We start from the raw sequence: 24,962 nt of genomic DNA, 5'->3' as shown, positions 1-24,962 counted from the left end.
GAAATAACGTCGTGACATTGTGATTTAGATATTTTTATTATTAAATTTAGATACACAGTAAATGTTATTTAATGATAATATCGATAATATTGCAGTGTTGAGGTTGGACGGAACTGTATACGATTGCCTTTCGAATGAAACGTAATGTTATTGCCCAATTAACTATATCTACAAAATCGAATTTTGATGAAAAAAAAAAAAAAAAACTATATTCAAACAGATTATATGAACAAAATATTCCTCCTTTTATTTACCAATTGGAAATTAAATAACAACACTGCGTATATTTTATAATCGATTAATGTTTCTATGATTATATTTATGTGTTTTATTCCTCTTTTTTTATTCTTATTATTATTTTTTTTTCTTTTTATAATTTAACAAAACGTAGCACTATTAAGACATTACGTTTCTTTCCATTACAGATTAAAAAAAAAAAAAAAACCTACAAGGATTGTGAACAGAGACGTTATGCAAAAATGACTGAATAAGAAATAGTGTTAAACAAACTCCCTGTTCTTGTTGCTATTTATTTATATACTATAAATCCTGTAATATGTATTATTACATTAAAATTTGCGATGGAAAATATACCATGAAGAAATTTGTGAGTAGTTATAATGTAAACACTCGTAAACGGTGACATTCTTTTTATTATAACGCGCGAAATAATAGTGATAATGGTCAAACGTTTATGTGTAAATACAACAAAGTATATAAATATCTAACAAGTATATAGGGTCGAACTATTTGACTACGAATATAAATAATCTATGGCAAACATTGCCTTAACCATAATTTTACGTAGATCAAATCACGATTTTAATAAAACGCATAACGATTGTAACATTTATCAAAAACGATAAAAGAGACTGCGTATGCGTTATATAACAACAAAAAGAGGAATAAAAAAATGAATACGTAAGAAATATATATCTATAATTCTTATTATATATATATAGAGATTATTTTAAAGTTATTATTAAGTAAAAATAAACTTCAGCTTTATAATCGTTCGTTTCTTTTCCCTACCGTTATCTGCGATATCAATGAAATTCATAAAAGTCAAATAAAAGTGAAATACGGACGATTAGTTAGTCATTAGATCTTATTTTTCATTCTATTTTTTGCACTGCATTTGAATTATTTAAAATAATATAAAATATAAGTATTTCTATAGATTGCAAAATCTTATATTCCATTTCATCATTCTACTTCATAGAAATTCTACATGATAAAAAAGATTAATGACTTTGCGAAATACGGCTACTGGTTACGTTTGTAAAAAATTGACACGGATATTCGGAAATTGTAAAAAAATTTTAACTTGTATCAACCGTTGCATAAGTTACGAAAGTCACTTTAAGTAACGATGTATCGTTTTGCAGGTATACGGCCAGTTCAAAACAATTATAAACATCCGACTCTAATACGTACTTATATACACAACACATATACATAAATATAAACTGTGCAACACGAGTACTTATATGTACTTCGTGATTTGATGCTGGCGTCATATCAAACTGTGCAATAATATACATATATGTACCTCTAAAGCAATTCTTATAGCGATCTCATTTTTAAAACGCATATAATTATAATTCCATATATCTCAATTTTATTACTGCATAGAAATATCAAACAAAAAATTGATATGGACAAAAAATACTCCATTAAAATTGTTTGCGTAAGACCATATTGTGACGGAGTATAAAAAAAAGCATCTAATCATGTACATATATAATTAACTTGAATTTTAAATATTTCTTATTAAGTATAAATACATACTTATAACATATAGAAAAAAAGACAGAGGATATCTTCTTTCTTCGAATTTTAAAAACGTTATAATATAAATGATTAATAATGCAAATAATACAATTTTCGGTAGGTACATAAACGAAAGAAAAAGTTGATGCATGGTCGATGAAATTTTTTTTCGGTGACAAGATTAATGACACAAATACATCATGCCATGAATATATGTATATATTCATGACCTGATATATATTATTCACATTAATAAAATTGCATTAATTAATTATTTAATATAAGCGATGAATATATGTATGAATAATATGGATAAATACACACACACACAAACACACACATATATATTTATATGCTCTTCATTTACAAAAAACGAACGGTAAGAAACGGGCAAAAATATTTTTCGACAGAACGTAGAAATAATAAAATAAAAAATAAGAAACAAAATGATGATACAAGTTATATTATCTAACATCGTTTACAGAATAACAAAAATATAAATTACAAAAGCTACGTGAAGAAGCAAAAAAAGAAAGCTAAAACAGTATGATGACAATAAGAATAGACTACTAATTTGAATTCTTCAAAGTACATAAAAAATTTATAATCGAAATTTTTTCTTTTTTTGCATTCTTTATCACGTAATTGTAATAGTAAAAAACATTCTATGTAATGAATTAAAAATCTACAGCACTAGACATCGAACAGACGAAATCCTTGAAATGCAAATGTACGAGAAATTCATGAAATGATTGATTTTATCGGGCGATGATCTTTTCCGTTCAAATTTATAGACGCGCGCACGTGGAATCCTACATCCATGACGTATACGATCATCCGATCTTACGTCATCGTTGTTCCCTTCTCCGGCCGCAAAAGAGCAAGAGAGAGAAAACATAGAGAAAGACGGAGCGTATCGTGTTGCTGTCGCACGCGTCGACAGTCGAATGAAGTATACGAATGAAGTTTCTTATGTGCGCTCGTAATTTTTCGGCTAAATTCGATAACGCCGGACGAACTCGAAGGAGAATTATTATTATCAGCGACAACAGATTTGACAGCACTAACGCACTACTATTCGACTTTGCTTCGATCTGGCAAAAAGTTTAATTCAACACAAACGCATGCTCGACCTATAGAAATCCCAAAAGCGCAAGTAGTGATATTCGTCACCAGAGTTCGTGGCAAAGCTCGCGGCAATTTTCAAAAGGTAATACGAAAAATTATCCTTTGTTTCACATGCCATCGGAATTTGCCGAAAAATCGTGTTTTAAATGTGCTGCTTAATGTTTGGCGAAATAATTTCTAATTGAATAGACTTTATTAATTACTATCGTCGAATATCTATCTTATCTTTATGCTTTAGACTGAAAAGAAATTACTATTATGTAATTTGCTATTATTATACAGTGATGAAGTTGAATTAAAAATCGTACGTTGTCCTGCGATTAATTCCAAATAAAGAAGCCAGGAATGTTCAAATTAACACAATCTCGCATTCGTAATAACACCGGCTTATTTTATCAGCGAATCATAAATGTTATGTTTAGATAACCTACCAAAAATCATGAGGTCTGTTCTTTTTTTAAATCGTATTCTACAGAATGTGAGATTATAGACATATCAGATTATTATTACTATGAAGTCACATTAAGCTAATAACGTTGTGTATTAATAAATAAATCTCTGATTATTTGCCAACTAGAACGTTACATTTTAATTCGGATAAAAAAAAAACGCGACTTTCGAAGAACAGCATGCTCTAGTTGACTGACAAGCGACTATTATGCATAAATTATAGTCGATAGAATAAGAATTCGTTACAAAATAACTTCTAGGATATGTTACATACATTGGTGGATTCAAAACAGTTTAAATAACTATGATATTTATTTTTAGCTAATAATTAATAATAAACAATGATAACTTAACCTAATGCGAAGATAATGCATATTACTTGTAATGCTTTCAACGGAACAAGACATAATCTTATGCACAATTTTTTAACTTTAATCAATCTCTACTGTTTGATTGTGTTTTCAAATAGAAATCAAACCTTACTATACCCAACACAGCTGAAATATAAGAGAGCATAAACAAGTGATATTTCACGTAGGATTGTATCGGTCGGCGCAATGCTTTCGCAAAAAAAGGGTTAATCTTGTTAAAAAGAATGCACCTGTGTTGTGTTAGTGTGTGTGTGTATATATATATCATATCGTATATACATAGATATGGGCGTGGTTAACATGCAGTTTTAATATTACTTTTACCAATTAGTTTATCTACATTTTTTTATTATGACCAAAGCAACGATAGTTTATCAGTGTTTGATGATATTAAAACATTTCGAATGATATTTATTATAAAAATACATTTAATTTTCGAGAACACCAAAACACGTATAAATGCAGTCACAAAAATAACTCTTTCATCGTATATGCTTTTTATGAATTAAAAAACAAAGAAAGAAAACATTAAGCTAAATAAAAGAGAAATGCAGGCCGGTTTGATATGCTCTTTCGATCACGTGACACCATTTGTATCATCGGCAAATGATATCTACATTCCTAAGCAAGGATGTAATTTCATTCATTGCGCTCCGTTTCACAAAATGTCTGTTTTGCGATGTAAAAAAGACTATCATGCATATCATAGGGTAATGTAGTTAGGGACAATCTATTTTATATATATATATACACACTTATATTTTTGAAAGTTACTTTTATTCTCGGATGTTCTTTCCTCTATCAGTAAAATATAATATTAATGAATAAACAAATATTTTACCTGGATTGAAACATTTCAAGTTTCTAATATCTGCATAGAGCGAGAGAAAGAGAGTATCTGCTAAACAGTACTTTGTTTTATGACCCCCCCTCCCTAGGTTCATAGTACCGTTATTCCGCCCCTGCCTCAACACGAATATTTCGTAGTATATGTATATATATCCACGACAAGCGTTGTTACTGACGTCTGCTAGGTCAGCTGTTGATCTATCATGGAGCAACAATAAAATTGGAACTTAAAATTCCGTTAAAAAATACACGAATTTCAATGAATCACGTAAAAAGTATCTGTGGCAACCCTTTTTAATAATATACTCGAAGAAATTGCTTTGAACGCTTCACGTTTTATAAAAATTTTGCGTACGTAGTCAAAATTTATCGGACACAACAAATTAGAAGATAGAAAATTAGGGCGTGAAAAGGTTAGTATAGTTATATACATACAAATTTTCGTTGGTTTCGACGAGACTGAATTGTGATCACTGAAAAAATTCTATACGATAATCATATAATACGATACATAACCGTTAAATGTGCAAGTATCATAGCTATCTTTCAATGTGCTGCTGCTGCATTGTTCTTTTATTCCTAACGGTTTGATTTTTGTTTTCATTCGTTTTCCTTGAAGTTACGCGTCATGTTTGTATCATTAAAACTATATATGCATAACTTTAAAAATTATTCCAAATAAAAAATATAAAAGAAACATATTTTAGTAACAAATTCAAATAGGATAACATCTTAGTCATTTTAAAATTCATACTGATGATTCATCAATATAGAATCTGTTTATTATAGCGAAGTAAACAATTGTAAATGAGTATATGAAAAAATTTAATAAAAAATAAAAGATACGTATATAAATTAAATGTTTTATATGATATATAAAGCCTATCACCAATATATACAATGCAAGTCTATGTTGTTCTTTTGCATCACAGGTTTATGTCTGTATGGAATTATTTATAATATTATATATATATGTTTTTGTAGAGAATATAATCCTGTAAATCTATATTTGACAGATATAAGTATACTTACAATTGGTCACAAAAGTGCCTAGTCATGTTTTGAAATAATTATTTCTATGTATAGCGATTAAACAAAAAACTTTGAAATTTAAGTAGATATAGAGATATTAATGTACTATATATACGAAGCATAACACAAAAGATTTTTTTTCTACCTTTATTTTACAATGATAAAAAATATAAAATAAGTTTTTTTAGTTTTTCTCAAGTGTATTGATTTTCTATAAAAGTTTTTAATAAAAAATATTTTAGATTGCTTATATTATATTTTGTATCACTGTTATAATAAAAAAACATTCTCTTTTTTTCATTTTTCACATACTTCGTATAGTACACTAATTTTTCTATATCTAAAACTTTTGGTATAATTAGGAGTACAATTACTCGATTTGAAAAAGTGTAAAAATTTTTTATAGCACTGTATATATATAAATTTTAAATAAATTCAACATATTAGATATATTTTCCAGTGGTGTCACTATACATATTCATGGCTCTCCTTTTTGTGTACGAATTTATTTGTGCACAAAATATAATATATATGTGTCCTGCATGTGTGCACAGGTATGCCATTATATAAACAATTCAATCGTAGATAGAAACATATATCTGTTTTATTCAAGTTAAATATATATCTATATATATATCTTTGTATGTAACATGTATTAGTAAACACAGCTTTGTATGTAACATGTACTAGTAAATTTTTTCCATTTACTATTTTTAATAAGTGTAGAATTAATGTCTTTATCATTATAATTTCTTATTAATTCATGTACATTTTTAAAATGTCATATATAATTTATAAATGAATGTATGTGTGTATTTAATTCTAGTGTAAAGGACACTTCATGGGTTTAAAGTTGCTATTATAAAATCATGTCAAGGAAGCGCTGTAGAGAGGAAACTATGTTGAACTCTGTATCACATACAAATAATCATAATGGAGAAAGTACGTCTTCTTCTAGAGAAAATTCCCCCATCAATCCTGTAAGTAATAAATTTCTTAAATAACATTCCACTAAACATGTGACTATTTAAATCTTTTATCTATTTATAAAGATATAAATTATATTTAATAATACTATACAATACTCTATACACATATAACATTGATTTTAATCAATTTAGAACATTCAATTTCATATTTGAAAATATAAAGTGATTTTTATATATAGATTGATATTAACAATTGATAATATATAATTAATTTGTATGTGTTTACATATTCACGCGCGCGCGCGCGTGCACGCATACACATGCTCTTAATACCACTGACACTATTTATAACTAAAATCACATGTACTATGTCTTATTTAGTCAACAGAAAGCATATAACTCAATATCAACTGATAACATTGTGAACATGACATAATATTGACATAAATAAATGTCAAGTAAGAAAACTTTACAAGTGGTAGAAGTCTAAATATATTTTTGTTACACTTTGATTAAACATTCATTAATATTGATAAACTTCATCAAACATTCTATTTTATGTGTAAAATGAAGTGAATTATTTGTTTTAAAAAATGATGAATTGTTAGATACAATGTCTTGAGGGAATAAAAAATGTAATGATCACATAAACATAATTATAATAATCAAATGCATATAAAAATCTAAAACTACAATATGAAATTTTTAATAAGCATATAAGTTAGAATATTAATATAACAAATTCTATAATTTATAATCTGCAGGAATTTTCAAATTTGAGTTACTTTAAATTAAAAATCTAAGTTATATTATTATTGAAATAAATTAGAAATTATATCTAAATTTATTTCAGTCAATTTGTAAAGAGGCTCCATTCAGTGATGATCCAGAAGCAATTGCTGAGAGAGATGCAAGCGATTATAATACTCAAATTACATTAAGAATGGCACGTAGTGGAAAAGGTTGGCTTATAAAAATATTTATGTAATGACATTTATTACTTGCATGTTGTAACTTTAACAACATTATCATCATAGTTGTACTTTTATAATTATACTATATCATTACAGTATTTTATAACATGATATATTTTTTAGCACCCAGAAGGGTTAGAGTATATGCTGATGGTATATATGACCTTTTTCATCAGGGACATGCTCGACAATTATTACAAGCTAAAAATATATTTCCAAATGTATATCTCATTGTTGGAGGTGAGATCTTCGATTCTATTTACAATTTTTTAAAGAATTTAAAGATTATTATAATTCTTTATTCATTTTTATTTTATAGTTTGCAACGATGAATTAACACATAGCAAAAAAGGAAGAACTGTTATGACAGATGCTGAAAGATATGATGCAGTAAGACATTGTCGCTACGTGGATGAAGTAGTAAGGGATGCTCCATGGGAAATAGATGATGATTTCATTAAGAAACATAAAGTATGTTTTATTTATTACAAGAAAGAATTCCTATTAATTGTATAAAGTAAAAATCATATGTGTAATACATGTTTTATATCATCTATATCAAAGTTGTAATCATTTGTTTTTATAGATCGATTTTGTAGCACATGATGACATACCTTACATGACAGATGATGGTTCAGATGTTTATGCTGCATTAAAAGCTAAAGGTATGTTTGTAGCTACACAAAGAACAGAAGGAGTATCTACATCAGATATTGTTGCAAGAATTGTTAAAGATTATGATATTTATGTAAGAAGAAATTTAGCACGGGGTTACAGTGCCAAAGAACTCAATGTTTCTTTCCTTAATGTAAGTCATTTACAAGGAGCATTAATATATTTTGAAGTTTCTGATTCTAGTAGTACAAGTTTTTTTGAACTAAAATTATGAAAAAGCAGTTTTTAAGAAATTGTAATTTCAGGAAAAGAAATTTCGATTACAAAATAAATTTGATGACCTCAAAGATAAGGGTAAACGAGTAATGGAAAACATAGGTGAAAAACGTATGGACATGATTAGTAAATGGGAAGAAAAATCACGAGACTTTATTGATGCATTTCTTTTATTATTCGGAAGGGAAGGAAGATTGGTGGGTAGTATTTATGGAGGAATTATCCTGTTAATTATTTTGTATTTTATCTTAATAATTCAATATAAAGCATGTTCACAAAAGGAATAAAAAATATTCTATATAACAATACAAATGAATTCTCTTTTATTCCTAGATGAATAATGATTTTGAAAAATTACACCTTTGAAGATCTCTTATTTCAATTTCGTTGCATACCATTGTGTATGTAAAAATAAAATAAAATATTTCAGAACAAATTTGGTATTTATTATAGTACTTCTATCATATTAATATATATTACATACTGACAGAACAATGAAAAACAAGTGCTAGTCTTGAAAAATAGATGAGTGATTAATTCTACTTTTAACTTTTTCTTTTTTTGCAGTCAACAATTTGGAATGAAAGTAAAGGACGTTTGATGCAAGCACTTTCACCTCCAGCAAGTCCAAAAAGAGATGGCAGTCCAAATAGTAGTAATAGTAGCAACAACGATGAGGATCAAACAAGGTACATTACAACATTACAATGTTTTTCAATCAATTAATTAATGCATGTAATATAGTTTATTATATATAAGCCTTTTATGAATCTAAAGTAATAAAAAATATTATGCATTTATAGTCCTCCACCAAAAAAGACTGGACGCTACGAATTTTCACAAAGTACCCAATATCTAAGCGATGATTATAGTGATGATGAAGAAGAAAATTTACAATCTAAGTGATAAATCATTATATAAATGCAATGTATCTTCTTATTACGACCAAAATTAGTGTGCTATTTTTTTTTAACATTAGACATATTTTCATACAGCTATATAAGCTGTTTCTACAGAGAATAGCACTTTGCTTCATAATTTTTGTATGGTAAAACTACTATACATAAAGCAAAACATTTGTTATTATATGGAAATTTAGTACAATTATGAATTATGCAAGTTGGAATATAGACATTTAAATCTACAAAAGATATGTAGATTATTTAAGATATCTATTACATCAAATTTATAATTTTTTCAGTTGTTGCTGTGGTATTATTTATTTGTATTATGTTCCTAATACAGCAATGAATTATTTACTTACTCTAAATTTCTAAATATTTTTACATATATTAGTATTTATACTTTCATGTACTAAACAAGATATTGTTTCCAGTATTTATTTTTAAACAAATAATCTGTAGAAAGAACTGGTCTATGTATACATATATTCAATAACGATTTCTCTTACTTTATCATCAATTTTGTACAGAACATATTGTAGAATAATCTTATGTCTCATTGTACAGATATCTTAGATAGAGAGTAAATATTTCATCTATAAAGACATATTACTTTTACATTGTTGCGAATAACGCATAACCCTAGAAGTGATCTATAAAATAAATAAATAAATATATATATATATATAAAATCTTACAAAATATAATTGACCATAGAAATGATGATTATTATTAACAAATGAACCAGTATGCAAAAAATAGATAAATAATACTTCCAGGATAAAAGAAACATTGTTTTATAGAGCCTATTCATATTAATTATATTGAACAATATATACTAATTTATTATAAATATATAATAATAAAAATGGTACATTAAAAATATAATAGTTTATATATGCAGACATATTAAAGTCTATAAAATTTACTCTAAACTGAGGAGAAAATTAAGAAGAATAACATAAAAAATAATAATCATGGTAACATTTTGTATATAAGTAATGAACGCAATATATAACAAAGTTATTTTTATAGTGAGGTTTCTAAGATTTTATTTATTACAAAAATGAACAAGTTCATCTTCAAAAATAAACAAAACAATTTCACATAAACTAAATACGACAAATATTTTTATGACAAAAAAATTATAAGGTGCCTCTTTATAGATATATTTGCGTTCAATATTTTCGAAACTAATACTTTTCAAAAACATTATATCATGTTTAATGGAAGTGCTTAATCTTTTAAAAACATATGTAATTGCATGCATTACAAATTTTCCATTTCTTGTAATATATCACCTGTGCCTCAGTCTAATATCTGTAGCTGGAGTACATATATTGAGTATTATAAATGCCTTCGAAGATATTAATAAGATAGTTGTTGTATAATGCAATGTCAATTATATATTAATATTGATATTGCCATATATTTACACTGGCCTATAATGCAATAACCATTATTGTTATATGAATATCACTGTCTTCAATAATGTGTATGATAACAATATAATTGTTATCATTTATTAAATAGAGGATAAACATTATTATTTATAGTGAATTTATTACTAAAAAATTAAATTTAATCATGATTTTAAAAGTTACAAATCAAACAACTTTATGGCAGATGGGTAAATTTTTCCATATCTTAATATCTTTTCAAGGCATATAATTCTCTTAATGAAATAATTTAATATAAATATGTTTAAATAATTAGTAAATAACTAATATTAAATAGAATAAATAAAACTTTAATAAATAACTTTATCTACATATCTATATTTTCGATTAAAGAATGCATGTTTTCTTATAGTTTTGCTTATATTTGTATTTTTATTTTTGTTTAATAGAAATATATATATATATACATACATATTTACCATTATTTAAACAATATACAACGACACAAGTGGCGATCGCTGAAAACTCAAAGCAATAACTGCGATCGATGAAACGAGTAAATAATAGTTTCAAATTGATAATATAAAAAATCATCACGTAAAAAATCTGTTTATAAAATATGCTTTTATGTGAAAGATTGTTTTGTAAAGACGTACATTATAAAGAAGTCTTTCGTTTGATAACTGTTGATATAATTTGTATCAATTTGAAGCTTCAATTTCTAAACGAATAATGTTTCGTCTCATCGACAAAAATCTACGCCTCGAGTTTCTAACAATCGCCAATTGACATCGCTCTTTGCTTTTATTACAAGTAATTAATAAATATATTTTATTATCGTATATAAAATATTTTGGTCGTAAAATATATTTAATTATATATATATATTTATTTATTTATATATTTATCTTACCTATTATTTACTACGATAATCACTATTACTGTTCACTATCTCGTTACACGATACTTAGTCATCGGGATCCAACGATAGACTGACTTATTATTTGTTAAAACCGTTCATATCCCCACGTGCTCACTGTTTTTTTTACGTTTACATACTATTACTATTGTTTAGTACAAAGTAGGTTATGTTCTGAAATGAATCGCTAGGTTACTTGAAGCGGATTGGTCAATGTTACTATCGATTGTAACAATCAATCGAAACAATAATTCACACTAATGTGGCGCGAAATATAATCTTTGTCTTTTCTTTTTACATTATCGAATATTGAATTTATAAGAAAGTATATAGATAAATGAGATCATAACAAACATTTTTATTTTATATTAAATTAGTCTATTTACAAAGACTAGTAGGAGTATTGTAAGCAATCTTGATGCGCGGAAAATGGAACCGCTTTTAAACAAATTAAAATCTGAAACCATTTAATTATTATCAATTGATGTGGAATAAGTAATAAGGTACTAATTATTTTTCATACTTTTGTCATTAGGATCTCGTACTCCGCATTGCCGATGCCCCAATGTTGCTTTTCTTTTTGTCTGTATATACCCAGGTATATATAAACTCGGAGCTTCTAATTTTCCAGTCGACATTAATTTACTGAAATCCTGTTCTAATTTATTGGCTATTGGACCTAAATATCAAAAAATATATATATAAAATAACATCTCCGAACAAAAAGCAAATTGATACAAACCTTTAAAGTGTATCAAAAATTGAATACAAGCTCCATTGTGTAATATTTTAGTTTTTCTACTATCAATAGATAACATCCATTCAGGAATACCCATTACTTTTCTTACATCTTCTAAGAATTGTGCTCTAAAAGAAAAAAAAAAAAAAAAAAATATAGCAAATTTTTAAAAATAATTGTTGCTTTGAATTGCTTCTTTTTTTACAAAATATATCTACACGACAAAACGAGGTGGTTTTCTTATATTTGCATATTTTACTATATCGTTGTCCGGTTCGATATTAGCGCAAGCAAATCTGTTACTTCCAAAATCTCTGTCCATAATAACGATCGATTTTCCCATCGCAGAAACTGGTCCATCTAATGGAAAATTTGAATCTGTGAAAACTCGTCTTTCCGTTCCTATATTGATTGGTCCCAAACGAGATGAAATGTCTCCTACTTGACATCTTAAAGGCAAATCAGGACCACACTCTTGTCTGTATAGATCTTCCTGTTTCGAATTATTGTTGTTATTTAATACGCTTAGATAATCAGCGATGTATGAACAAGAAAAATACAAATAATTTTACGTTCAAAGGATCTGCTAATTGAGTAAAATAAGGATTCCATGTGTATCCACCTGCGACACATCTAGTATCTTTTACTTTTACAGCCGCATCCACTCCAACAGGATTAACGTATATAGCCCAATTGTGATTCCTTGTCTGTTAAATAAAGAAACTCACATATTATACATACTATATATGTGAAATATACTTTTCAGAATAAAGAAAAGAAAAAATAATGTTATATTTTTACAATATTACGATCATGATTTCCCGGATGTCGTAGCTTCACTTCAATCACTGTCTCACTTTGGCTACCATCTTTATATGCCAGTTGTGACTACAATAATGATTATATTTTAATTTATTTATTAAGATTCTAACTTATATTTAATAATAAATATTATATTACCATTTTAACGTAACCGTATGCAAAACCTTGTGGATGATGAAACGAAGCAATTGCTCGTAATTCTACCGCTTCAGATGGTGCATATCCTCTTTCTATCGTAGAACAAGCCCATCTACAATAATAAATAATGTTATTATGTATACTCTTTTGCTCCTAATATTTTACCTTAAATTTTTGTCTTTTTTATGAATTACTACACTGTGACCAAAAATGCTTCTAGGTCCGAACAATGGAAGCAAGGTGTCGTTATAACTCGTTGTATATTTTTTTCTGTTATCTAGAGTACCAAATTTTCCGCTAAGATCTCCCATTTCATATTGATCCGATGTACCTTCTTTAGAGCCTGGAATGTTACTAGAATTTACACCCAACGGATTCCAGTAATTATATAAAGATGTAGCTTCACAAGGGAATTCTAAATCGATTTCTACCGGAGTCTGCGATTATAAAATATTTAAAACATTTAAAATATCAATATTATTTCTTTTAAAAACTATATTGAAATACATTACCATGTGTATGTGATATCCGCTCATTTTTCCACCAAGTCCTTCAAGATTAATTTCAATGTCCGTGACATCGTATTCGCTTTGTTGAATGAACTCCAATTTTCCTCTTATATTAACAGGTTCACCATTACCAAACCAATCTTTAGCAATTGCTTTTAATCTATATAATCCACCGATCCTGTAGAAAATATTTTATTGAAGTTTAATTTTAATAATCTTATATGAATCAATGAAATTTTTCTTTGATTTACGTCGAACAAGCGAGTCTTTCTCCTCTTGCGACTGGTCCATGATCATCGTAAATTACTAAACTCTTTCCTAAAATACTATTTCGTCCAGAAAGTGGCAACATCGTATCTGTGAAAAGCTTTCGAGTTAATAGAGGTCCATAGAGCTTTTTCCCAGCGATTTCGAGTTTTCCATGTCTCGTGAGATCACCCAATCGACATAACGAGACTTCAACTGTTGAACAATATTCTGTTTGATTTGGATCCCAGTCGATCTAGTAAATATTTATACTTTTGATTATTTGTTATTTGTAAAATTTCTTTAAAGATAATTAATTTTGTAATCATTACTTTATGAGGATTATAAGGGGCACCAGCGCTTAGACACCTGCCAGTCCAATTATAATAATCTTTTCCAGGAGGATTATCATGTACCATCCATCTGAAAACGATCCATACTACAATCTCTACCATATATTTTACTTTCACGTTTATCTAACATCTACTACCTATGCTCGGCTGAGTTATTCAATGCACTACCATCAGCATGAACTAGATTTTCAATTATAATAGTTGTATCAGCTTCAGGATTGTTCTTTGGTTGACGAAATATTATTTTTCCTACTATCGGATATCTAAAAATTACTTGTGCCGTAAACATAGGCATTTGTCCTGCATTTTGTGGTAAATGAAGAGCGAAAGTACCACATACCCACGGTATTATACCCTTATTATCAGTTTCATTATACCTTATTAAAAACAAAAAAAAAAATAAAAACAAAATTATTAACTAATTTTATATCGAGAACCTATTATTCCAATATATTATCTTACTTGTGAATCACAAGAGATCGATGAACGATACTATGAATCCCTGACAGTGGCAGATATACGTCCCAATAGATACCATGCAATTTTGCACTTCCAGGTAAAATATCAGTATGATAAGATCCTTCCTTGCGACCTTGAAGCTTTCCTGACAAATCACCAATGCTATATTGATCCTGAGTTCCTAAACCTGCTGGTGGTACTGTCTTTTCGTCGATCTTAGTCGGATTGTACATGTTTTTAGTCGTCAAACATGGTTCTCCGACATCTTCTAAAAACTTAGCTGGTTCAGGCGGTAGTTCGTGTATCCTGTAATATGCTACTTTGGTAGCATAACGCAGTCTGGTTTCTAAATTGACTGGTATCAGAGATATGTTGATCCATGTCGGATTAAACGGAGTCTCTTGGCTTAATGTCACCTCACCCTTTATGCCACGAGAGCTAATTAGTGTTCTGAAACATGTATTTTTTATTTTTTACTACGATCTATGCTGAAAATTACAGTACTGATAAATTTAAATATATATATTAATATCAAAAGAAAAATGTAGCTATATTCCGTCCAATCATACTTGGCAAGAATCGGTTTGCGATGATTGATCTTGGCACAAGCCAAAAACGAGTCGTCGTGCGTCGGGTGAAAAATAACTAAGTACAATAATCGATGTGGTCCAAGAAGATCAGCCGGTAGGAGTGATAATTCTGGATCTCTATAAGAAGTCTTGTATTTTGGACTCTGTTTTACGGCAACTTTTATTTTACCTAAACGCGTGTCAACGTCACCGATAGATTTACCAGGACCAGCATTGTCTGGATCAAAAACGGTTTGAAGTATATTGCAACTTGATTTATCTAAAACATATTAAAAATAATTATATACTTAATAAAATTGACTTATATAGACGAAAATATATTTCATTTTTTACCTTTGCCAATGTTAAAAATATCAGTCACATAAATTTTCCAGTGATGTTCTGTATAGTCTATCTGTAACTTTTGGTTATTGACATGATACAAATCGGCGTAAATGATAGTATCGGTAATATTGTCACCAGCTTGACCACCAAGCCATCGAAACCAAACTGTTCCAGCTACTGGACCATAAAAACGAGCTTCGGCGAATTTCTCTGTATTTTTCTCAAAAACCTAAGGTCCGGCGATTATCAAAAGAATTGTTTAACATAAAAGAAAATTTTTATTTAGAAAAATATCATGAATTACCGTGATAGAAGCACAGATTACTCTAGACGTATAGGAGTCTTTTAGTAACAGACCTTTACCCCATAATCCCTTTTCGCCAGTTAGAGTTACACCTGGAACTTCAACAGAACCTGTTTCATTCCCAGGCATTTCCAATGGACCAACTAGATCCGTCAGATCGATTATACTACGGGCAATAGATCAATTATAAAACTTGAAGAAATATATTTAATCAAAAATATATAAGCACACTTCCAATACCTTTCCCCAAGATGACGGCGACTGCATCGATCGTCTATGACTGTGTAGTCGACAGGAAATTGTGTAATAGACCAGAACCATTGTTGATCTGGATATTGAAGTGTCGTTTGTAAAGCGAATCGAATTCTTATCGAATTCTCTGTTTTTTGTTCAAAACGGACTTCTCCATGAAGGCCACCAGCGGATATATAAGCTGCTAGTTTGAGTGCATTTCCTGATATCACTGTATACACACATGGGAATGTTTTAAAACCAAATATTGTCTTTTTAGATCTAGTTAAAGTAGTAATAGTTACATCGAATTTATAATTCTAGTGAAATAAACCTTGAACAGAATAAATATTTTTAAATCTGTTCCTCGCGTGTATTTTTAATATATTATGATTTTTGATAATATATCAGGAGGGATAATTTACAACGATCATATTGTATATCGACGAACATTAGCGCTTTCACTCACCATAACTTAATAAAAAAAGCCACCACATTATCGATAATTATTAAAGATCTTTTATAGCATTTTCTTTGTCTTAAATTGATCTTTTGAATCGTTAACTCACATGGTTCGACATACGGTAGAAAACTGTAGACTTACAACGGTGGCCAGTCAAGGTAACGCCTCGTACTTTCTTATTTCTTTAAACGGGTATGGTGGGAGTCTTGAGAAGAGGAGAACGATGACCTTTGCATAGGAAAGTGGGACCTGGCGGTATGTCATCTGAGGAACGATTTTCAAACCGAAGAAACAATAAACAATGATTTTTATGAATTATCGGAAAGATCTGTCCTATTGTTCGAGAAAAAATAAAATTTGACTATCAGTTAATTGCATAAATATCATTAGATATCTGTCAAAAATTTGAATGTTAATAAAATAACCTTACTTGGATCTGAAAATTAATCGTCATATCAAAAACAAGAGGATAGAAATGATTAATAGTCAAGAAGAATTACAACCTGTTTGTAATAAGATGAAACTATTTATAACTTTTGATTTTATACCTAAATTACTACGATGCATTACATTTTATATAGGAAACTGTATCGACAAAGTCGTGTGAGTAATGATCTATCGTACGTATCTTTATTTTAACATTTTTAATTAAAAAGATTATTTAATGAATATTTTTTATTAGACATTATCAAAAAGACATAATAACGAGACGATTAAAAAGAAGAAAAAAACGACTTTTTGAAGGTTGCAATTATAGAGGCAAAAACATTAAATGTAAATGTGATTGTAACAGGTGCACGTAAGTAACAAATATTACGTGAATCATAGAAAATATTTGCATGTAATCAAAAAGAATGATTCTTCCAGTAAATACAGAAATATTCATAGCCGCATTTTAGAAACTGGTTTTATGACAAATATTTGCAATAATCGGCAAACTAAAAATGAAATGTATGTATAAATCATATTATATTTTATTATCAGTAGCATAATATCTTTAATTACATTACAGATTAAATACTACGATTGACAATAATTTCATATGGTAAGCGAGCACTATCGTTGTTTATAATTGTATAAATATTTAGTTCATACTTTGTTGTTTTAGTTGTACAGACAAGGATCAAGTTCGTTCGTGGACCTTGGAGCACACACAACCACAGGATCACAGAGACGTGTATTTTATCATCTACTTTTCATACTTATTCTTTACATGGATCGCCTGTTTGACAGCAAAATTTATTTTTCACATAAACTGGACAGCTTCCAGCAGTAGTTACAAGTGTTCCTTATTAAATGTTCCAATAAAACTTTAAAAACCATAATCCTTTAATGATAAATTTCATTAGAAATTCAGTTTTTTGCATTAAGTTTGATAATGAGCGTTCGAAGAGCGCTTTTGCCAATTAAAAAGATAACGATCAACGAAATACGGTGACGATATTTGAAGGAAAGCTCTCGATCGTTCGGATGGCTGGGCATGGTGGACGAAAATGCAGCAAAGTGCAGCGTGCATGCCGTTGCTGCAACATGGCACAACAATCCCAACCAAATCCGTATGTTCATCGTCAAATTCTTGTTCCTATTTCGAATCTTGTAATACGTTGACGGAATTAAATGAAGAGATAGATGAAATGCAAACGAATAACTCGACAATTACTGAAGTTATCAGCAAGTACGAATTATATTGTTTGAATATTTTTTATTAAATTGCCAAGTTTACGAGAAAGAGAATTTACAAGAAAGATGATGTAGAATAAATCGATTTTTATCGATCCTTATATGAATATTTTTTTATTAACAGGTTTTCAAAGCATCCAAGTGCAGCCAAATGTTCACAGTCACCTTATGAAGTCTCTAAATCGGATTCCAAGATTGAATTCGGCCGAGATAAGAAGTAAGTGTGTATGTGTGAGTGTATGATTCAGATGTGAAGAATGTTATTACATACAATATAAAATCGAATCATTCCGTTATCGTTTGTTATCTAAAAAATGCAATTAACATAGATTATAGAATTTTATGTTTATACTCATATATTTTAGCCAGCCTTCAAATATTTTTAAAAGCGCATCAACAAAGACTATGTGCTTACGACAATCTATAAATGGAAGAAAGAATTTCGCTTTGACGAAACGAAATTTCATAAAAAGAAGGCCCCGCAGAAACGTTTGTTTTGATCGATATGTATAATATTTTAAATATTTGTCGAAGCGACAATAATTCTCACTATTTGTACTTTGATATGATGGAAACATAATATTATGTAATCCTTATATTCCGACACCAAAAAAATTATCGTTCTTTTTATTGATTGGGAAGAAAATGACAGTATTTTATTAAAAGAAAATAATGTGATACTTTCCATTCATCTTCTTTAAATGATTATATATATATATATTATGAATTAAGAAATTAATGTAGGCATTATAAATAATGAAGAATAAAATCGGGCATGGTAGTAAATTTCAGTGTTAGGGTTGCATCCTTTTAGATAGTTTTTTATAATTAATATTTATCAAGCTATACGACCATTTTAATCTTTGATCATAATGCCCATATTAATCACTTATTGTTAATAAAATGTATATAGATTACCCGATATCATGAAAGTGCAGTGGCATGTCGTGGCTCTCAAATATCGGGCAGTTATTTTTGGTATCCACGTGCTTTGGATATCGGAGTACAGATCGAAAACGAAAGCCAAAAATAATGAGTCATCATCAAAAACTACAATTCTTTAATTGGCTGAAATAAAAATTCTACCATATGCCAATATATAAAAAAACCATAGAGGATATTTATCATTCACTTCGACAGATTAGAAAAAACATTATATTTCTTTTTAAATAAGTCTAAAACCGTAAACCATGACGCAACACAGGTCGAACAGTCCTTTTTTTCATCTTGCCATCTCCAATCCGTAAATAAAAACTAAAAATGAGTTCAGCCGAATAGTTCTGCATTACGTATGATCAAACAAAAGTACAGAGAAGAACCATCGCGTACGCACGAGAGAAAAATCCGAGAGTTTCGCGTGAGAACCAAAATAAACCTGTAGGCTGATCAACAATATGGAGTCGCAAGATATTGCTAATGGCGGGTGTGCGGAAAGTCAAAGAGAGGAAACCAAGTTTCTTCCTGATCGATGTATAAACGTAGTAGATCGTATCGATCGTATACGAAGGGTAATGGAGTCATCCGTTATCTTCGTTCGTTTCCAGGGGCACCCTTGACTTATATTTTCGTTCTGAAAAGCAAATCCCGGTAGCGCGAAAGAAGAGGGCGGTAGACAGGCACCAGTCGCGCCGCCGTTCCTACGGTCCTCGGCAAACTGTTTTAGTCGAAACGTCGAAAGGTTCGCTATTTTGAGGTGGCTCGCACTAAATATGGTCAGATAGGCGTTGGCGTTGTACCCGGGCTGGGCACCCCTGCTCGAGCAGCACACGATGGTGGGGGAATCCACCAAAGTTACTTAGACAAGTTCACCTCTATGATTCGGACAGTTGGTTAGTTGTGACCATCTCGTACAATCCTCTTAGAAACCAACTGTAGATATGGTAAGTAGGTACCGGTGTTGTTAACGAGGTACCATTACAACCCGTAAAACTTAATCGCGGAAAAAAAAAGGATTTTTTATGGAATTTCTTGCGAAGTATAATATTTAAACTTATATTTCTACCTTGCGGGAAGATCAAGGAAGAACGCAACATGTTTTCTATACGTGATAGCTTGATTAGTGGCCGAAGAATCGATGCCAAGACGTGTCGTACAACGACGTTGGATTCCACGAGGATGATCGATCGATGGATTACGCGGTGTGTGTCGTAAATGATATGCCAAGTGACGTATCGATGAATGGAGTGCAGCTTGCAGCCTCCATGCCCACGAATTGTGTTAATGGAGTGCAAGAGTGGTCTCCGTTAGACTCTTGGCCGTTCGCCATTTCATACTTTGGTGCCACTTCCGTTTATCTTTTGATTAGCCTTTAGAATATGGTGTATCTATTATTTATCTTTACCTGAAAAATCATAAGGATTTATATTTTTCTTAATAACTCCTCTGAATTCTTAAGATATTTCATGTATCATGCTCTTGGCATTGTTCTCATGTTTTTTAAGCAAATTCGTCAAGACGATGACGATGTCGTTATATTAATGACAAATCTAAAACAAATTTCCAATTATAACATCGTTTTCATCTCTTTCATATAAAAAGTTATAGGAAGATCATTCAAAGAAGCATTCATTTCTACATTTTATAGAGTCAAACTAATCTATAATAAACGAACAAGTATTTCTTCAACTACGTATGGCTGTTTATAAAAATATCAGAATTATGTAATGATCGTAACTCGAGAGGCGGCGCACTGTCGAGACGATCGGTCTATATACGTCTTGGCTTCATGTCGACAGTACTACTAATAGGGTGGTTCTATTTTTAGTATCAGCAAACGATGCCTTCTGAATTTTCCCTAGCGACTTTCGGATCGAGTCATAACTTCTATCGAAGAATTTAAATTTATCAATTCACAAAAAGCTCCTTTCGTACTATAGTGATAAAACAGTATTTACAACATACTTTAAAAAGCATAAGAACAAAATTATGCATTACGTTCTAATTTTACCAAAACATTGGCAATATTTGTATGTATAAGTTTGAAATTAATTCGATATCTCACTTTTGAAATTAAACAAATACAAGAACGAACAAATAAATGAAGTCTAATCTTAGAGACGTTTCAAGAAACGCTTGGTTTCATTCAAAATCTATGGTCAAAGTACTCCGTTTTCGTTCTACATGTGTAACAAGTTCCAATTGGACACGATACAAACTTTTGAGAATATATAAAATTACGAGGGACCACCTGTTGCGTCGGTATCATCTCAAGATGATCTCTTCTCATGATGATAAATACATCGATTTACTTAATCGATTATCTTAACTCATAAACTAGTCTCACGTAAAAAAAATTAAACTGATTTCTCAAAGAAATCATAATATTGTGACGGAGGAGTATTTAATTCGACAAGAAAATCATACGTTTTAGGCGGATAAGGAAAAGAAGAAGAAGACCAAAAAGAAGGAAGAGGCAGCTCCGGCGCCTCCTCCTCCAGAACCCGAGCCAGCACCGGCTGAAGAAAAACCACCAACCCCAACTGGTACTCCTAAGGAATCTGGATCCGCAAGGGCGAGCAGTCGCGGTAGCCGAAGGGCTAAGCGTAGCGGTTCCAGTGTGTTTTCTATGTTCACTCAGAAACAGGTCGCTGAGTTCAAAGAGGTACGTTTGCTCGAATAAAAAAGTCAAGAAAGATACGATGAACGAATAGCATACTTTCTTTTTCATAGACCAATTAGTAGAAAGTTAGGGATTTTCAATTCAAACGAGACGAGACATATATGTCTTTTGTGTCAATCTCTAAACTCGGGTCTTAAAGTGATAAGATAATTGCCAACAAACATGCATAATTTGATTTGGTTGGATCTACAGGCTTTCCAGCTTATGGACCACGACAAGGATGGTATCATCGGTAAAAATGATCTGCGTATGGCCTTCGACTCGGTCGGTCGTCTTGCCACTGACAAAGAAATCGATGAGATGCTCAATGAGGCACCAGCACCTATCAACTTTACCCAATTGTTGAATCTATTCGCTGTTCGTATGTCAGGATCAGGTAATTAAACAAAAGTTAAATCTTCTAAAATATTAGACAAAATCTTCTTGAATATACTGATCAAAATGTTTTTCTATTAGGCGCTGATGACGATGACGTCGTAACAAATGCCTTCAGTACCTTTGACGAGAATGGCAAAATCGATGGAGAAAGGTAAGTCGTTGATAAACTTGATAAAGAACAATTAATATTAAATCGAAATATCATTTTTGCAGACTGAGGCACGCCTTGATGACCTACGGCGACAAATTTACCGCGAAGGAAGTTGATGAATCCTACGATCATATGTACATCGATGACAAAGGTTTCATCGATACACAAAGTCTTATCGCCATGTTAACTGGCACAGGCGACGAAGAAGAAGATTAAACTTATATTACTGACATCCGGAAAAAGAAACACATTAAATTTCTATTCATTGCAAACGAAGTCTCTTGTTACGTCAGGTTCGCCGAGACCGTTTCTGAACATAACGACAAAAAGTATGGCACGAATCTAACGCCTAGCATTCCCTTATCTTATTTTTGATGGCAGAGGTTTAATTTTTTCAAAGGGACATGTACAAAGAACGATCTCAATCCGTTGAGAACACACATTATCTGCCAGAATTCTTTTCATGGTGTGTGCACTTACTGCGTAATCTGAGGATAAACGAGACTTCGAGTCATACCATATTTATCGTTCATATAATAAAAGTATTTTAAAACACCATAACGAAACGACTCTCTTATTGTGCAGTAGTCATCAAGGAATTACGAGCGATCTTGTGTGTGAGAGGAACTGGTTGTTTGTCACATCAGTGTTATTCTTGTTTGATTTCTGAATTTTCAGACAAAAATAAAAAGTACATTTTTGTGGTATATTAAAATATTTCAAATACATTGTAAATGTAAAATGGTCTTTCATTTAGCGAACTACCTATTACAAAAAACACTCATTCCCAAATTATTCCGAAATCGAAATTACATTCCAAAGAAAAAGAAAATCAAAGATACAATCATATGAAAGAATTGAACTAAAAATACCTGACCCAAATTACGAATGTTTTCTTTATCTAATAATGTAATATAAGTTTTTTTTATATCATGCTAAAAAAGACTCCTTCTCGTTTAACGCTTGGCTAAGTACCAAAGTATATGTTGATGACACTTGACTAAATTTAACTACGCCCAAATAATTAATATGTACACCGCCTGCCACGAGCATCACCGGTCAACTATTTTATCAAACTAGCATGAAATTTTCTGGAATATCAGAGAAGTTAATAAAATTCACCTACATATGACATGTGATAGATGTAACAATTTTTGCCTACGATTACTATATATATGTATATGATATGCATCACTATATATATCCATTTTTTACTTTTTTTTTTATAGAATTCATAGTTCTTTACGCTAGACCAAGTTTCTCTTACGGATCTCAATATAAAATCGCTAACGAATATAAAATCGAAATAAATTAAATTGAAAATATTAATAAAATTAGATATAATTCTTGTTTACTTATCATCATGAAATAAATGATGATGAAATAAATAAATAAACCATTAAACGATCGTGTTAAATTAAATGAAATATGACGCCAAAAGGAAGTGACATTTGCAGTTTTAGTCAAATAAGAATCAAAATCAATAGAATACTAATCATTTACCATTATATACTTATACATGTAAGAGAAAAATATGTTGAAAGATTAAAAAAAAGTTAAAAGAAATCAGTTTCATTGATTGAATAATTTAAACTTCACATATAAATTTAATAAGCTCTAATAACAAATGGAAATGATACAGGTATCAAATGGCGCTAATTCAATTTCAATTCAAATGTAATATGAAAATAAATGAAATAATAATATCGTGCGTGTAGATAATTATTATTAAAGTTCTGTTTTTCAAATTATACATTTATAACATAATGGAACTTAAAAAGATTCATTTATTAATTAATAATACTTCTATAGAAAGAAATATATTTTTAGTACTATTTTAGAAAATACAAAGATTAATTCAAACGCACGACTTACCAAGTCGATAGTCCGATGATCGAAGTATTCCTCGTAGTGGGTGCAGATGAAATGAAGAGGTTGTACTGTTGCAAGCAAAGTGACACATGGACGTGGCCATAAAGACAGGTGGAAAACCGGAAATCCCAATAAAGCACTTGTGCCAAGTGACGCACTTTACGTTTGGCGAGTGCTTCTTCCTAAGTTTTATACTAATTACATTAATTAAAAAAAATTTTATCAGTAATATCTATTACGTCTTCTTTATTACCTCTTTGAGAACAGCGAGGCTTAAACATTTTATTGATAACAAAAAATTGATATGTAAAAATTACCATGACGATGAACATGTTAAACGATATTCCTGGGAAAATATATTTTGTGACATCCAAACTGATTTCACTGGAGATGGTACCAGTATCAATGGAGGGGGCCGATCTTAGATCTATAAAAGAGCGCGACCTGCTAATTTCTGGACAGTATG

The 24,962-nt window shown here is 30.0% G+C and overlaps 4 protein-coding genes across 5 annotated transcripts; 3 read left to right on the top strand and 1 right to left on the bottom strand.

Moving 5' to 3' along the window:
• Positions 1-6,432: 6,432 nt before the first annotated feature.
• Positions 6,433-24,916, bottom strand: LOC127064809 (uncharacterized). 2 transcript variants are annotated; one of them, XM_050996376.1, is made up of 20 exons: positions 24,814-24,916; positions 24,500-24,690; positions 16,343-16,565; positions 16,103-16,268; positions 15,808-16,027; positions 15,454-15,733; positions 14,888-15,334; positions 14,563-14,802; positions 14,405-14,495; positions 14,078-14,328; positions 13,830-14,004; positions 13,483-13,754; positions 13,318-13,429; positions 13,159-13,245; positions 12,930-13,064; positions 12,576-12,850; positions 12,361-12,485; positions 12,142-12,297; positions 11,613-12,075; positions 6,433-6,581 (listed from the first exon to the last, which is right to left on the bottom strand). In XM_050996376.1, the coding sequence occupies exons 1-19, from the start codon at positions 24,864-24,866 to the stop codon at positions 11,987-11,989; spliced, it is 3,588 nt and encodes a 1,195-aa protein (XP_050852333.1). In that variant the 5' UTR covers positions 24,867-24,916; the 3' UTR covers positions 6,433-6,581; positions 11,613-11,986. The 2 variants fall into 2 exon arrangements, with proteins under 2 accessions (XP_050852333.1, XP_050852335.1); XM_050996378.1 differs by lacking the exons at positions 24,500-24,690; positions 24,814-24,916 and adding an exon at positions 16,803-17,223.
• Positions 6,435-11,594, top strand: LOC127064812 (choline-phosphate cytidylyltransferase A-like). Its single transcript, XM_050996382.1, has 8 exons — positions 6,435-6,583; positions 7,386-7,494; positions 7,630-7,746; positions 7,826-7,977; positions 8,093-8,314; positions 8,427-8,594; positions 8,965-9,086; positions 9,201-11,594. The coding sequence occupies exons 1-8, from the start codon at positions 6,473-6,475 to the stop codon at positions 9,301-9,303; spliced, it is 1,104 nt and encodes a 367-aa protein (XP_050852339.1). The 5' UTR covers positions 6,435-6,472; the 3' UTR covers positions 9,304-11,594.
• Positions 17,272-18,772, top strand: LOC127064818 (uncharacterized). The gene is made up of 6 exons (XM_050996393.1): positions 17,272-17,399; positions 17,479-17,595; positions 17,664-17,747; positions 17,809-17,841; positions 17,905-18,471; positions 18,601-18,772. The coding sequence occupies exons 1-5, from the start codon at positions 17,272-17,274 to the stop codon at positions 18,110-18,112; spliced, it is 570 nt and encodes a 189-aa protein (XP_050852350.1). The 3' UTR covers positions 18,113-18,471; positions 18,601-18,772.
• On the top strand, positions 20,212-23,366 carry LOC127064816 (myosin regulatory light chain 2). Its single transcript, XM_050996391.1, has 5 exons — positions 20,212-20,356; positions 21,847-22,077; positions 22,288-22,471; positions 22,552-22,624; positions 22,687-23,366. The coding sequence occupies exons 1-5, from the start codon at positions 20,354-20,356 to the stop codon at positions 22,838-22,840; spliced, it is 645 nt and encodes a 214-aa protein (XP_050852348.1). The 5' UTR covers positions 20,212-20,353; the 3' UTR covers positions 22,841-23,366.
• Positions 24,917-24,962: the final 46 nt, after the last annotated feature.

This window comes from Vespula vulgaris, chromosome 6, assembly GCF_905475345.1.
Source record: "Vespula vulgaris chromosome 6, iyVesVulg1.1, whole genome shotgun sequence".
NCBI lineage: Eukaryota > Metazoa > Arthropoda > Insecta > Hymenoptera > Vespidae > Vespula > Vespula vulgaris.
The sequence above is the reverse complement of the archived record's forward strand: the minus strand, read 5'-3'. Positions and strand labels throughout refer to the sequence as shown.

Coding starts and splice junctions, on each gene's coding strand:
- LOC127064812 (XM_050996382.1), top strand. CDS start 6,473: ATGTCAAGGAAGCGCTGTAGAGAGGAAACTATGTTGAACTCTGTATCA. Junction 6,584..7,385: donor AAAATTCCCCCATCAATCCT/GTAAGTAATAAA, acceptor AATTTATTTCAG/TCAATTTGTAAAGAGGCTCC. Junction 7,978..8,092: donor ATTTCATTAAGAAACATAAA/GTATGTTTTATT, acceptor TTGTTTTTATAG/ATCGATTTTGTAGCACATGA.
- LOC127064818 (XM_050996393.1), top strand. CDS start 17,272: ATGATTAATAGTCAAGAAGAATTACAACCTGTTTGTAATAAGATGAAA. Junction 17,596..17,663: donor TGTGATTGTAACAGGTGCAC/GTAAGTAACAAA, acceptor TGATTCTTCCAG/TAAATACAGAAATATTCATA. Junction 17,842..17,904: donor ATTGACAATAATTTCATATG/GTAAGCGAGCAC, acceptor TTGTTGTTTTAG/TTGTACAGACAAGGATCAAG.
- LOC127064816 (XM_050996391.1), top strand. Junction 22,078..22,287: donor AGGTCGCTGAGTTCAAAGAG/GTACGTTTGCTC, acceptor TTGGATCTACAG/GCTTTCCAGCTTATGGACCA. Junction 22,625..22,686: donor GGCAAAATCGATGGAGAAAG/GTAAGTCGTTGA, acceptor TCATTTTTGCAG/ACTGAGGCACGCCTTGATGA.
- LOC127064809 (XM_050996376.1), bottom strand. CDS start 24,866: ATGTCACAAAATATATTTTCCCAGGAATATCGTTTAACATGTTCATCG. Junction 12,486..12,575: donor AAACCACCTCGTTTTGTCGT/GTAGATATATTT, acceptor TTTTTCTTTTAG/AGCACAATTCTTAGAAGATG. Junction 12,298..12,360: donor ATTTTTGATACACTTTAAAG/GTTTGTATCAAT, acceptor TTTGATATTTAG/GTCCAATAGCCAATAAATTA.